This window comes from Danio rerio, chromosome 6 (genome assembly GCF_049306965.1).
Source record: "Danio rerio strain Tuebingen ecotype United States chromosome 6, GRCz12tu, whole genome shotgun sequence".
Taxonomy (NCBI): domain Eukaryota; kingdom Metazoa; phylum Chordata; class Actinopteri; order Cypriniformes; family Danionidae; genus Danio; species Danio rerio.
The window spans coordinates 43,580,655-43,596,163 of NC_133181.1; the positions used below are offsets into that span (position 1 = coordinate 43,580,655).

The following is a 15,509-nucleotide window of genomic DNA, read 5'->3' on the forward strand; positions in this document are numbered from 1 at the left end:
AATTGTCCATAGTGTATGTGTGTGTATGGGTGTTTACCGGTGATGGGTTGCACTGAAGGGCATCCACTGCATAAAAAAACATGTGCTGGATAAGTTGGCGGTTCATTCCACTGTGGCGACCCCAGATTAATAAAGGGACTAAGCCGAAAAGAAATTGAATGAATGAATAAGGCCTAAAATTTGGATTTCGAATTGTAAGACTTTAAGACCCTGCGAATACCCTGTACGTAAACATGAGAAAACTATCTATGAATAAAAAAATAGATTAAACTTCAGAATAACGACAACCAGAATGTTGCTAAAATACACATTTAATGACACACAATAATGAAAACATAACAAATACATAAATTATAGTGAACAAGTAAATATGTCTCAGAACTCAAATCATTCCCAGTTGATTTAATTTTTTGTTCTCCCCTCATTCGGTTCTCCAGGTGTCTCTCTCTCCAGAATCATGTCAGAAAGTACATCCCGCACTCCACTCATATGTTCAGACTGAGTTTGCTCTCTGGTATCTGCGTCTAAGGTCATCCGGACATTGCTCTGCATGTACATCCCAGATTTCCTGATTTTGCGGGCAGTCTTGCGAAAGTGATTAATAGCTTGTAAGACACTGTCTGCAGTCCAGTGTTGTCGAGTGAGTGCGTTCTCTACCTTGAAGGGTCCATCTCGTGTTCTTCGCACTTTAGTACAGACCGCAGAGGCCCGCAACTCCAGTCCAACCTCATGAATCAATTTACGCAGATACTTCTGAGTCTCATTTACACACCGGACCTCTGAAAATTAGCAGATTTTAAAGAACATTGGTTTTTGGCTCAACAAATATAGCTGATTTAAAGTCACATTTATGTAAATTCATCATTCAGTGTACTAACCCAAAGTAAAATGAGGTGGATTAAATTTTATGCATCGCAGGCCAGTCAAAATAGGTGGGCTTTTACCATCAGGATACAATAAACCTCTCGCTGCAAGCTCATAAGCCTCCTGAGTTTGCAGTTCCACTTGAGAATATCTGAATATAGATATAATATGATTCTCAGAAATATAGAATGAATTAAGCAATGTGGAAATGTAGGCTAATATTTTTAAAGTGTCTCACGTGATCAAGGCTTTCTGATTGGATCCCTGTAACATGGCAAGAACTCTTTCCAGCTTATCATGGGTAATATGGTCTGAAAAAAGCAATGTAGACACAAAATAATTCAACATTGCAGCGGAAGGACATCAGCTGCGTAAAACATTGGCTGTATAAGTTGGCAGTTCATTCTGCTGTGGTGACTCCGGATTAATAAACGGACTAAGATGAAAAGAAAATGAATGAATGTTTACAAATATTCAGAAATTGAACAAAATGTTCTCTAGAGCAAACAATTGTGAGTTTTGCTGTAAGTTATCTCCTAGTGCCTTTGTGATGTTTTTTATATGGTGTAACAGCTGCTAACAACTCTGAAATTGTACTTAGCTGTTGCTAGCTACTAGATTGAGTGTCACTGGCAATACATTTAGTTGACTTTTTAGCAAGATGCTCTTCACCTGTGGAGCTTTTTAAGGTGCTGGTTGTTGCATTTTCTCATGCTGCGGCAACATTTCAGCGACAGCCCTTACAAATGATCTGATTTTGTTCGGTGTCTGTGACTTTGAACCAAAATATTCCCATATTACCAACGTGCCTTTATTCTTTGATATGAATTAGTCTATTAATGCTACTGAAGCGGCAGACATCATCATCCCACTTGTCCGCGCTTTCCTGTTTATTTGATTTATTGTGGGTGTTTCGCATGGCTCGGTTGTGCAATTCTGATTGGGCAGAACGAAAGTGAGCTCACTCAATTTGCTATTAAGTCTGTCACACAAAATTTGCTTGACTGGGGGAAATAATACAATCTATATATATATATATATATATATTTCATATCGCAGACTCTTGCAATTAGCTAATCGCAACGTTTCAAATCGCGATTCAATTTCAATTAATCGCACAGCCCTATTTCATACATAATGGAATTTGTAAAGCGGTTCAGTACTGCCCACATGTTTGAAATATACTTGCGGTGGTAGCCGGACTAAAACACACCTTTTACCCACACCACATAAAAAGTTAACTATATGCAACAAACAACACACAATTAGATTTTAACACTATTTTTATTAATATCCGTTTTAAACTTTTTCTTTTTAATGGGTTAAAGTAAAATAAAATAAAAAATAAATATTAAAAAATTATTTTATGCTATCCATGTGCACCCACTGACAGGTAAACTCTGCTTCTCTCTATTTCTCATTCAAGTTCAGGTTGGTTTATTGACATGACATTTTGTGCAGTATTACCAAAGCATTTTAGATATGTAAAAAAATGCAATATATTGACATCATCAAATTAATTATATATACAGCAAATGAGAAATAAATGACAGAAAAAAAGAATAAACAAGACAATCTCTTTAAAATATTATAATTACAAGAATGAAACATGTAGATTATTCAAATAAGACAAACAAGTTTATTACCCATTTACAGTAGTATACAAATGTTCTGCAGCCAATTTGGATGTAATGTCGTCCTCACAGAGTATTTAGTCAAGTTTTTTTGTGTTGTTTAGATTTAATAATTAATTATTTAATATTTTTCTTGCTCTAGCAGCTGTGCACATAAAATTAATGACAGCTTAAAAAACAAAACCAAATCCCGGACATTTTAGAGGATTTAAAAACTCCACCCGAAGGCAAAAAGGTGTGGGTCTCTGTGGGTCTCCAGAACATGTGAGACTGTCTGTGGGAGTTTTGACAGTTCTCGTGCACACAGAACGAGCAGTACGAAATGGGTAAAGGATCGAAGAATATCCACTACTTAATCGCTCACGGATGTTTGTTTATATTGGGCAGATACAAAAAAAGTTTAAAAGGATGATAATAGTAAAAAAAAAGGTGTCACTTAATATACCTGGGCAGCCTGTCCAAGTAAAGTCTATGTGTGGGAAGCACTGCAGTTTCTTGATATTAAGGTTAATAATTTTGATAGTGTAATAAACATATTACCATATGTAGTTTTCTCAATGACCCGACCAGTGTGACTGAAATTATCGGTGGCTTTTCCAAACTCGCCCTCAATCGTATAGTCCTTCATATATAAAATAAACACAACAGTTATTATAAAATTATTGCCATAAATGCATGTATAGTAAACATCTACAGGGTTAAGTTAAAAATCAGATAGTATAAAATAAAAATCTATTAGTTAAATATACAGTAGTCAACATATGAAGTGGATCAAATTTTTTTTTTCCAAAATTGTCCTAAAACAAAAATGGGTGCTGTTCAATATTTTTAGGACATCTTGATTAAAGGTGATGAACCAATTCAAGTGTTGACTAGTATATCAATTTAGGACAAATATAAAAATAAGCAATGAATGCATCCAACAGAATAGCATTAAAAAAAAAAACCTTTACCCTGGTTACATGTGATTTGCACAGATTCTCCAGGACACTATTTCCTTTCCCAACACCTAATACTGAGACAAAGAAATCAGAGAACTGAGCATCGAGAACATTACATATTTAAACACTTCATAATTTAGGGTTTTAATTGTTTGGTCACCTAACACTCCAGAAGAAAAGGCATCCAATCGATGACCAACTCCAACATGAACCTTGTGAAACTGAGGACCTGTCACTGCAAAAGACGATAAACAGAGTTTTTATTCGGAAGTTAACAGTGCATGGCTAACTCACAGACATGCGTAATTCAGAAGGGTTCAATGGATCAAAAATCAAAATCTAGATTGGGTATGAGGAGGGATCCGGGCAGTAGGGAGTGAGAAGGGTGCGCAACTTATTTGAGGACCGGGAGGGAGACGCGCGGTTTCCGGGAGACTATCACTCGTTTGCGGGCATTATGAGTCCCGCAAATGCATAAAGACTTCCGGAACTTCCGGGTGACTTGGGACGTCTGAAAATCAGGTTTAACAACTATAGTGAGACGCAATCCTACGGTACATCCTTCATAAACTCTCCGACGTACACTGCTCTCTGCCTGGAGTTCAGAGGAGCGCATCACAGCATGTGGATGTATGTGGCTGTATCTGTGTGTGTGTGTGGTCACGCGATGTGTGTTTTCGGCGGACGGAGGGCTGTTCAGAAATGGTAGGTAAAACGTTGTGGACGTGGATCATTTTAGTTCAAAAATGCCATTTTAAAACTAAGACGTATTAGTGTAAACAGGGCCTGAGTGTGTATTTTTCGCAAGTGGATATGCGACAGGGGTGGGGCGATGGATTGCGATGCCGGCTCAGCATCGTGTTGTCTATTGGCCATCGGTGATGGACGACGGCATCGTCTATCGGCCCAACCCTAATTAAGATAAACTTTTGTTAAATAAACCAACTGAAACAGGTACAAAGGATTTTTTTATATCTACACTTAGGGACTCTATATCTCCTACTAATCCATTTTGTAGCATTAATTCAATCAATTACATAAAATTTGTTTTCTAAATACTAATATTATAAATGAAAACAAATATAAAATTCCTTACTATTACATGTATATTTTAAAAGAAATACATTTGAAGATATTTGACACTTTTAATAAGCATATCAATAAGAAAGACAAGTCTTGCAGTGGATGTACAATATATTTGTGACATGAATTAACAATTTCTTCACTTCATCACTGATATTAGTGTGAATCCCAATTAAAAATGTAAATATAATATGATTAATATTCCTATTGTTATAGTATTAAAAATTCACTAATTTAGATAAGTCAAAAATAGGCAATGACTCCTATTTCAAGTAATCATTATGTTTTTTTTTTTATTTGTTTGTTTGTTTGCTGGACCGACTGATTTCGAGGTGAAATGTGATCTGGACATGTTCTTGTAAGTGTTCTCCACTAACCTAAAGGATGATCCGCCAGAGAAGGAACCATAGATGGAGATAAAATGAGCTCTTTGGATGTGCTGTTTTCTCCACTGGACAGAAGCTGAAACTGCACTTCACGCCGAGGAGCTGCTGGAGGACTGGAGTTCAGCGCTTCAAATACAGATTAATCATTAATCATAATCACATCCCTCCATAATTTACCACAGCTACAAACTGTCGTTATCTACAATAATTTACTGTACACATGACGCAAACACTACCTTTGAGAAAATTGCTTTCTATGGTGTCACGAACAAGTTTCCAATGAACTCCCTGTGGTTTGTACACCGCAAACAGACCGTCCATTTTGCGAAAAAGACGTACGGCCTGCGTGGCCATCTTCATCAGAAGCGAATTGGACAAGCATAAGTGGAATAAAAATAAAAAGTGACCGAAATGACTTCAGACAGGGAAGCAGCGATTTCACATGTTGTTGTGTTGAAATTCCGGGTGATTTTCTTCTTCTACTGATGTTACAGCACCACGGTCGCTTCAGCGTCCTCTACTGGACCAGGATCTGCAGCGCCTCATGATAAAACAACGTGCCAAGGTATGAAGCTGAAGACATTGTACAAATATATTCACTCGCAAACTTTTAATTAATCTCCCATTATGCATTACACTATCGTCTTCCTGTTATAACTGTGTTAAAATACAGTAGTGCAGAGAAAACGGAGGAAATACCACATGCTAATAGTTTTCTAGCAATGTGTAAACACCTCGTTAAATTATAAATATTTTTATTGTATACACCACATTAAAATTCCAACATCAATTTATTTGTGTTGTTACGTAGTTTCATAAAAAGCTGCAAAAAATGAGTGTAACTCGAAGTTAAGTTGAACAGTAAACTCATCACCAGTAACTTGTGTCTAGATTAAATAAGTGGTTTGTTTTGGCAAACTTTTGACTATTAAAAAAAGCTAGTGAGCAATTCCAGCGTTATGGATGTGAAGTTTGCTGTCAAATCTCTAAACTAAAATTCACAGAGAAAGTATATGTTAACATTATTTTTTTTTTCCAAAACAACTTACCACAGAGTTATGGAAGGATTTTTATATTTGAAATGAAGAAAATAAACACACGTTATGGATGCAATAAACAAAGTTATATAGCTAGTTTACAGTCTACAACATACTTTTTAGAAATTCTGTGAATGAAACTGCACAACCCAAAATAAACCATGCTAATCAACAGGAGAAGATTCGGCTGTTCAGAACAAAAATGATTGATTTTGTTTTATTTGACATTTTCACATTTATAAGAAAAAAAAGTTTTGTTATAAATATGACATTTCGCCGTTATGGATGTGATAAATATGAAACTGCCACTTGTGTGACTTTTGTAAATCAAATATAATTGTTTGAAAACATTGACAAAGACATTTTTTAGTATTTTTAAAGCACTGTAAAATACAAGCCTACACACACAAAAAAAAATGCAGAATCAATTTTGCTAATTTGCCGAAAATGTATTTTTTTATGGCAAGGTTGACATTTGCATGCAATTGTGTATTACGAAACATAAAGTTTTACACTAAACTATAATTACAAGTTACAGTTATGGTTAGTTCCATTTTTTTCAATCTAAAAGCAATACTGCAATATTTGTTGCAAGAAATTTGCATTTTAACATGCAGCAAAATGGACGTTAAAATTTTGTGTGCCTAACAATTGATATTTACCCCATATTCTTCATTTAACTTTTGTTTTTGTTGGGAAAATGTTTTAGGCATATTAGGTGGTTTATTTAAAATTGTTATTAGAGATGCTCTGATCAGTAGTTTTGCAGCCATAGTGAAGTCATAGTGAATGGCCGATACGGAGAACCGATTCTGATGCTTCTAGCTTCATAATGCATAAAACACATTTTCACTTTCATCAGGTATTTTCACTTATTCACAGTCCTCACAGAGCCAGTATGAATATGCGGGAGACTTACAGAGCTTTTGACAGAGGTAATACAGATAAATGAGACACTAGATCAGGGATGGGCAATCTCGGTCCCGGAGGGCCGGTGTCCTGCACAGTTCAGCTCCAACTCTAATCAAACACACCTGCTTATAGATTTCTAGTGATCTTGAAGACACTGATTAGCATGTTCAGGTGTGTTTGATTAGTGTTTGAGCTAAACTGTGTAGGACACCGGCCCTCCAGGACCGAGTTTGCCCACTGCTGCACTAGATAGACGATCATTTTGTTGACGTCACAGCAGTTCCAAACACTGGTTGCAACGAAGAGACCATCACTTGTGTGAGTCGCGCTAACAAACTGTAGGTTGCACCACATCTGTATGTATTTTAGCTGCTGTGGTGCGAGCACACTGATCGCTCATGCCCCCATACATCATTCATCTCCTCACGTGTTGTAGCTGCTGCATGTATAACCCAGGATGTATGTTTATGTGTATGTGCCTAATTGTAAACTCATAGACAAACACTTGCAATTGGTTCATGAGATCGGTCAGGGATTCGTTTCCAAACTCGCGGCTGAACTATCATAGTACGATGCAACGTTTGGGAAAAGAAAGATGTAGTGACGTGTTTCTTTGTTGCAGATCTATTGTTTAAACCACGTTAGTTATAACGTAAAACGCCCATAATGATGCTCTAAACAGGGTGGAGTAACAACTTCTTCAGAGAAGAACCCCATAATTTCTTAGTGCAAATTCTATTGTTTTACACGCACATGCATTTAAAAAAAAAAATCCAATCTTAGTTTGAGTAAAAACATGCACTGGTTTTCCATTTTAATTGAAATGTATGTAAATGGCACATATTGAGCCTGTATTTCCTTTACAAATATTATTGAAAATGTTATATATTCTATTCTAAAACATAAAAGCACTTACAAAAGCTAACATGTGTTCAAATATCATATATAAATCATATAAATAAATAATGAGGCTATTTATTAAGTTATTTAATAAATAACTTAATAACTTATATAAGCTATTTATTCATTCATTAATTTTCTTTTCGGCTTAGTCCCTTTATTAATCCGGGGTCGCCACAGTGGAATGAACCGCCTACTTATCCAGCACGTTTTTATGTAGCTGATGCCCTCATTCACACACACATACACTACGGACAATTTAGCCTATTCAATTCACATGTACCGCATGTCTTTGAAACCCACGCGAACGCAGGGAGAACATGCAAACTCCTCACAGAAATGCCAAAAGAGCCGAGGCTCGAACCAGCGACCTTCTTGCTGTGAGGCGACAGCACTACCTTCTGCGCCACTGCATCGCCATAAGCTATTTATTATTTATTAAATTTAATATTAATTATTTATTAGAAAATGAAAAAAAATCATACTTTAATAACAATATTAATAATATTAATGATGACGTCTATTATTATTATTATTATTATTATTATCATTATTATTATTAAAATAGGATATTGTTTATTTCATTTCAATTTTTTTAATGGTCAACTTTTACAATTTGACACATGCTAACCAATGCATAAATGTTCTCACCAACAGACCCATGTTATAAACAGTAGGCTACAGATAGGCTACTTAATAAATAATTAAAAGCATTAACATATGCTTTTTTTTTTTTTTTTTTCACAAGGTTTGGAGACGTAAAATAAAATTCTGCTTTTAAATTATAGGTCATTATTTAAAATGAGCCATGAGCTAAGACTGTGTTCCAAATGGCATCAATGTTTTCCAAAGGAGCGCAATTGTAAACATGAAGATCACTAAAACTGAACTGTAAAATGCTTTGAAAGCAAATTACATCTAAAGCATCTTTAATGCTTTATTTAAAAAATCATTCCAAGTTTAAATGTTAGAATGTTCTAAACGCATAGGGCATAGGGGGAATAAGTGGGAATAGAACACAGCCAGGAACTATCTTTCTAACTACAGCTCCAGAGGTGTAGTTGCAAGCTTAGAAGTTTGCGACGCAGTTTGCGAATGTTTGTTGGAACACCGGATTTGAGAAACCAAATCAACAAACTATGTTTGCAACGACATAACTTGTGGCCTTAGTTGGCTAACGATGGATTTCGGAAATGCACCCCTGATCAGTGAGTACCGATCGAATCATTAAATGTGATTACTGGCCGATACCGATTGGAGCATCCTTCAATATTATTATTTTAGTGTATTTTATTAGTATGCTGGTTTCAAACAGTAAAATCCTCTTGAACTTGAATAATACGATAAAATCTATCTCAATTAAATTACTACTGTAAACTAAAATCTAGTTTTATTTTATTTTGGTTGGAAAGTGAACGTAATGAAAGCAAACTGACAAAAGATTTAGGAAGCACACATTTTTTGTGTTTCTTTCTGTTTAATAATGCAAACCTTAAACACCTGTCCTATATATTTATCAGAAAAGAAACTCTAGTTTGAAGTATTGTTTGAGAGGTTTGTATTTTTTGTTGTTTAGTACATTTCAATCAAGTGTTATATGTATGTTTTCAATGTGAATGTCGCTGTGGTTGAGATTCATAAACACAAATCAGCCGATGAATGTACGAGTGAAGTCAGCTGTTTTCTTTTGTAAAGATACTATGAAAGATTTGTCTGTCCAATGCCATCGCCTATTGACAGAGCAGGTGTGGTTCATATTACAAAAAATACACACAATTGAAAGGGTAAATATTACAGTTTACACAATATCCACATCATGCCCTTTTTAACGCATAGAATTGTAACCAAATGCCAGTTATATAATAAAGGTGTTCAAACAAGTAAACAATATAACAATTTATTGTGCGTTCATTAGCCCTGATTGTGCATTTGTATGATGTCGCAAAGAATATATATTACACAAAATGAAACTTTTTGACCTATATAATTTTATAATTATTTAGCATATAGTTAATTTACCGTCAGTCACAATTAGTCCTACAATAAATCACTTATATCTACGGGTCTATCAAATTCCAGCTCATTAAAAATATATTTTTATTGGTTTAATGGTTTACTGTGAGGGCAAGTTGTACATGTTGAATCTGAAAAACAGCTGATAAAGGTGAGTAATGGGGTAGCAAAGGAAAATCTTGGTGTTTCTCAATCGTTTATGACCTGTCCCCGATAAAAGAGCATGGTTTATTACATGTACACGTTGGCTTACTTTGCAAAATTGCTATTATTGCATTTTTTGCTTTTGATTTGTATTAATCTTATACCAGACCAACCTTACTGAATGAATAGATAACTTAAATTATTATTCTGACTTAAAATATTTAAAGATTTTAAAAAGTGTATTTAGGCAGAGAAAGATTATTAGATATAATAATAAACATTTTAAAGGGTCATTTTAAATCATGAATTATTTTCAAATATAAGTGTAATAAATGTGCATGCAATCAGTTATTGTAAAAATTTAATTATACATTTTTTTTTCTTCTTCATATATACATTTCTTTTGCCATTTTATGTACTTTCTAACCTGGTTTAATGAACTGATGAAAATAATTAGCCAAAAGTGTTCAAACAAATGAAAGGAAATTAAGTTTTGAACTTTCATTATGCTACAGTTGAAAATGGAAATATATTTAAATATGTTCCTGTTACAGGACAAAGCTTCTTCCTTATCGTACCTAATCCTAACAGAAAGTGCTATACAAATAAAGCTTCACTAAATTTACAGGACTGAAAATAAATAGAAGGTATGATCTAATACTTTGTAAACATACAACCATATTCTCTGACCTTTCATTAATTTCTCTCCAAACACAGAACAGATGATCATATCCCATCATAAGGAATTGTTTTTAAACTTCTCACGGTTCACTGTGCATTGATATGAGTTCATAAAGCTAAAAAAAAGTATGTCATTGCTTTCTTCCCATTTTTTGTCACATAAAAGCCAGTGAATATAAGTTACATAACTGAGCTGTCACTAACCAACACAATGACGAGACGGAGTATGATGACCTTTACTTTGATGACGCTCTTTATTTGCTTAAAATCACTGTATATTATATGTCATGTTGGGTGGAGGAGTATTTTATTAGGTAGTAACATTACTATATATGACCAATTAAAATATTAGTTAAATAGCAAGTAAGAAAAAGTCATTTACAAGGCAAATCAGACAACTAACAATTTTCTAAAGATCGAGGTCAATGCTTAGTCATATTTAAATGTAGTTTAACAGGAGTAAAAGAGCAATATTTCATAACTTACATATATTCTGATATCCAGGGTATATACATTTCTGAAATGAGATATTTAAAAAAGGATATGATCAAAATTAGACAGCAGTTTCAGATTTCTCGCTGTTATTGATGTTAATCTGAATCTGATGATCTTTTTTTTTTTTTAATAATCTGACCCTGTTTACCTGGCAGGGTCAGTTTTCTCTGACTGAAAGATGGTCGCTGGTCATTCCAAATTTGTGATTTTGAGAATATTGCATTCTTACAATATCACTATGTCACTGTAGTCCAAACTTCCTATCAGCAGAAAGAGTCAAACCCTAGAGTGGCCTTTTCCGTGGTGCATGATGTGTCGATAGAAAACTGATTCAAAGTTCACTTTGGTCCAGTGGAAAACATAATGTTCACATTCAAACAGGTAAAGCAGGAATTTGAAGTTGAAAACACTGAAATAATGAAATGGCAGGCCACAGTCCTGACCTAAATCTAATTGATGTGTGGTGATGTCCAATGAGAGACTAGTAAAATGTGAAAGCTTAAAATCCTGTAAGAGACTAGTAAAATCCTGTGAGAGATTAATGATGTCCTGTGAGAGCCTAAAGTCCTGTGAGAGACCAGTGATATCCTGTAAGAAATTATCAAAGTTCTTTGAGATATTTGTAAAGTCCTTTTAAGAGACTGGTGAAGTCCTGTCAGAGCCGAATGATGTCTTTTGAGAGACTAGTAATGATCTGTGAGAGAATTATCATTTCCTGTAGCTGCCTGCAGTCAAAGCAAGGCTATTTACACTTTAAACTCATATGTGACTGCTGTAATCTGCATTTTTTTGGTCGTAATCTTTCTTCCTGCTACAATAATACCTGTTCCCTGATTCTGATTAGATTTTTGATGTTTAAGCACCTTTATTTTTTTTCTGGAAAACACTGTTTTATTAGCTCTACTACACTCAAAAATATTAAGGCCTGACAAATAAGATGGATGTATTGTGATTGCATGTACATTTTCTATTCATCTGGATTACATACTTGTAAGATAATTAAGCTAATAAACTTTATGTGATTGATACTTGTTAGTTTAACATATATGAAACATGTAAGAACAGGATTTATGTAACAATATTTAATGTATTTATGTAATAATAACCAATTAAGTACTAATATTCTCCCATCCAATCAATGTTGCTTTCCCGGAGTAAATCCAAGGAGCTGCATTAATTTGCAACTGACCCAGAATATTAAGTAAACCTTATCTCATCTCATATTGAGCTAATTAGATCTGTTTTTTTACAGCTACAAATATTTTTACCATATTCATATTTTTTAACTGAGTAAATCTAATAGTATTCAATTTTAACAGATTTAGTTTGATTGTAAGGAATCTGACGACATACATTATTTAAAAAACTGACAAATTAAATCAAATTAAAAGCTTACAGTTAATGATAAACTCAATTGTGATTCATTTTTCGAGTGTAGTACAACCAGAAATCAAATACCTTCAAATGTTGAATGATGATTTCATTAAAAATAACACTGTGTTTCTTCTCACAGTGAACTGAACATCAAGTGCCTCAAGCAACGAATCTTAAACCTGTTTAAAAAAATAAAAGCATGTCACGGTCCCTACAGGATTATTTGACAGACATTTATGCACCTGCCATTTGCTGCTATTGCATATCTCTATTGTTTTCTGGCTGGAATGTTCAGAACATACACATCTGAACACATAAGGGAGTGAGCAACAGGTGTGATGGCGTGATTCAGAACAAGCACAACGTATTCATGGCAGATTTAAGGGGTGATTTATGATACGTCCTGACCAAAGCGTGTCTATTTTGCTCGCTAATTTAAAATGGAGCGTGACTGTGAGCAATTAGGCTTCTTTGTGTGGAAGTACATGGTAAGCTGCAAATCCCTCAATCGAGATGCTGAGGCGATTGAGCCAAGAGGACAAATGAGAGTGTTTGTCACACCTCGGCCACTTCCATAGCGTCTGTCTATGCTGGAAGTGAGTTATGCCTACAATGGAATTACAGTTTTTCTGTACATTAATATTAAATATGTTAAATTAAAACTTGACTTTAGCATTAAAAATAGCAGATAACAGCTATTTTTTTACTGGAATCAGTGAAGAGAATGATAACATTTAATGATTTAACTTTTAGAAAAAGTTACATATTAATACATTTTGCTTTTAATATATGCATGTGTGAATGAATAACTAATTCTGTATAATTTAAAAGCCTTTTGAGAAAATGGGGACATGGAGATGTTTACTTATGTCAATATACAAGTATCCAGATATGCTGTACATACAGTAAGCTACTATTGCTAACTAATACTTATTCATAAATAGTTAAAAGTGACATTTCTTTTTTGCTAATAAGTTTATTAAATATTACAACTACATTGTAATTAACATTTAGACAGTGATATGTGGCTCCAGAAACTGTAGTAGTGTTAATGCGAGTAAATAAAAATATACACTCACCGGCCACTTTATTAGGTACACCTGTTCGATTGTTCGTTAATGCAAATTTCTAATCGGTCAATCACATGGCAGCAACTCAATGCATTTAGGCATGTAGACATTGTCAAGACAATCTGCTGCAATTCACACAGAGCATCAGAATGGGAAAGTAAGGTGATTTAAGTGACTTGGCATGGTTGTTGGTGCCAGACAGGCTTGTCTGAGTATTTTAGAAACTGCTGATCTACCGGGAGTTTCACGTACCACCATCTCTAGGGTTTACAGAAATGGTCCGAAAAGAGAAATTATCAAATGCCTTGTTGATGCCGGAGGTCAGAGGAGAATGGTGATAGAAAGGCAACAGTAACTCAAATAACCCCCCGTTACAATTGAGGTATGCAGAAGAGCATCTCTGGTTGCACAACACATCAAACCTGGAGGGGAGTGCTACAGCAGCAGACGACCACATCGGGTGCCACTCCTATCAGCTAAGAACAGGAATCTGGGGCTACAATTTGCACAGACTCACCAAAATTAGACAATAGAAGATTGGAAAAACATTACCTGGTCTAATGAGTCTCGATTTCTGCTGCCATATTCGGATGGTAGGGTCAGAATTTGGTGTCAACAACAAGAAAGCATGGAACCATCCTGCTTTGTATCAGCGGTTCATGTTGATGGTAGTGGTGCAATGGTGTGGGGGATATTTTCTTATCACACTTTGGTCCCATTATTCAAGTATTGTTGCTGATCATGTCCATCCCTTTATGACCACATGACCACAGTGTACTCATCTTCTGATGGCTACTTCCAGAAGAATGACGCACCATGTTATAAAGCACAAATCATCTCAGACTAATTTTTTGAACATGACAATGAGTTCACTGTCCTCAAATGGCCTCCACAGTAACCAGATCTCAATCCAATAGAGCACCTTTGAGATGTGGTGGAATGGGAGACAAACAGTAACTGTGTGATGCTATCATGTCAATATGGACCAAAATCTCTGAGGAATATTTCCAGTACCTTGTCGAATCTATGCCACGAAGGATTAAACAGTTTTGAAGGCAAAAGTGGGTCCAACCGTAGTTAGAGGTACAGTAAAGTGGTTGATGAGTGTAGAGCTCTATTTACTAAACGTAAATGGTCTAAGTATATGTGCTCTTATGTCTGTCTTGCTGCTCATTTTGGCCAGGACACTGCTGTAAAAAGAGATTATTAATCTCAATCTTTTTCAGATTAAACAAAAGTTGAATAAATGAAAAAAAAAGCGACTCATTATAAGTAATCATTTTATTATGTAATTAAATAAGTCTTAAATGACACTTGCAATAAGGTTAATAGTCCTTCATTGAATTAAAGGGATAGTTCACCCAAAAATGAAAATTTCCTCACAATTTATTCACACTTTTTTTCTGAAAACTTTTCTGAATTTCCGTTATATGTTGAACGCAAAAGAAAATAGTCTGAAGAGTTCTGTTACCTATTAACAACAAAATGAAAGTCAATGGCTGCTGCATTCCAACATTCTTCAAAATATCCTTTTTTGTCTTCAACAGAAAAAAAAACTCAAAACTTTTTGGAGCATGGTGAAAAAATCTGTGTTAATTTTTGTTTTTGGGTGAACCTTGCCTTTGAAGAAACAGGTTTGCGCAAATTAATTTAGTAAACAAACTTTTACAGTTTTGAGGTGAAGACAAAACAGTTAAATGAATAAATATAAAATAAATGCTTTAAAAATATGATGTTTACATCAGATAAACATGACTTATCTTTTGTTTTGATACATCGCGTTTGCTTAACTTTTAGTCATTTTAATTAAATACGATCCACATAACTTTCTTCCAAAATGAAATACGTAGAGGCTACTAAAGGGTTCACATTCTGAGAGAGTTTCATCCAGAAATGTTATCAATACTTTTTGCTACAAATAGTAAGAGAGCATTTATCAGTAAAAGTCATGTTTGTGTGTGTGTTGTGCTACAAT

General features: G+C 34.6%; 2 protein-coding genes across 6 annotated transcripts in view; one reads left to right on the forward strand and one right to left on the reverse strand.

The window, feature by feature from the left end:
* Positions 1-293: 293 nt before the first annotated feature.
* trub2 (TruB pseudouridine (psi) synthase family member 2) lies at positions 294-5,389 on the reverse strand. 2 transcript variants are annotated; one of them, XM_073952806.1, is made up of 9 exons: positions 5,145-5,389; positions 4,900-5,034; positions 3,600-3,674; positions 3,452-3,513; positions 3,039-3,120; positions 1,103-1,175; positions 879-1,015; positions 658-779; positions 294-585 (listed from the first exon to the last, which is right to left on the reverse strand). In XM_073952806.1, exons 1-9 carry the CDS (start codon positions 5,266-5,268, stop codon positions 403-405), a joined length of 993 nt encoding a protein of 330 aa, XP_073808907.1. In that variant the 5' UTR covers positions 5,269-5,389; the 3' UTR covers positions 294-402. The 2 variants fall into 2 exon arrangements, with proteins under 2 accessions (XP_073808907.1, NP_001002200.2); NM_001002200.2 differs by having other exon boundaries at positions 294-779.
* A 23-nt stretch (positions 5,390-5,412) lies between these two features.
* Positions 5,413-15,509, forward strand: part of entpd8 (ectonucleoside triphosphate diphosphohydrolase 8) — a 28,677-nt gene continuing 18,580 nt past the window's right edge. For 2 of the 4 annotated variants that reach the window (XM_073952807.1, XM_073952808.1), the window contains exon 1: positions 5,413-5,473. The gene's annotated coding sequence lies outside the window, so the exon portion shown is untranslated. Of the gene's footprint in view, positions 5,474-11,245; positions 11,472-15,509 lie in introns of all 4 variants that reach the window. The other 2 variants (XM_073952810.1, XM_073952809.1) reach the window with 2 other exon arrangements.

Coding starts and splice junctions, on each gene's coding strand:
- trub2 (NM_001002200.2), bottom strand. CDS start 5,268: ATGAAGATGGCCACGCAGGCCGTACGTCTTTTTCGCAAAATGGACGGT. Junction 3,121..3,451: donor GCAAATCACATGTAACCAGG/GTAAAGGTTTTT, acceptor TTATATATGAAG/GACTATACGATTGAGGGCGA. Junction 780..878: donor TCCACCTCATTTTACTTTGG/GTTAGTACACTG, acceptor GCTAATTTTCAG/AGGTCCGGTGTGTAAATGAG.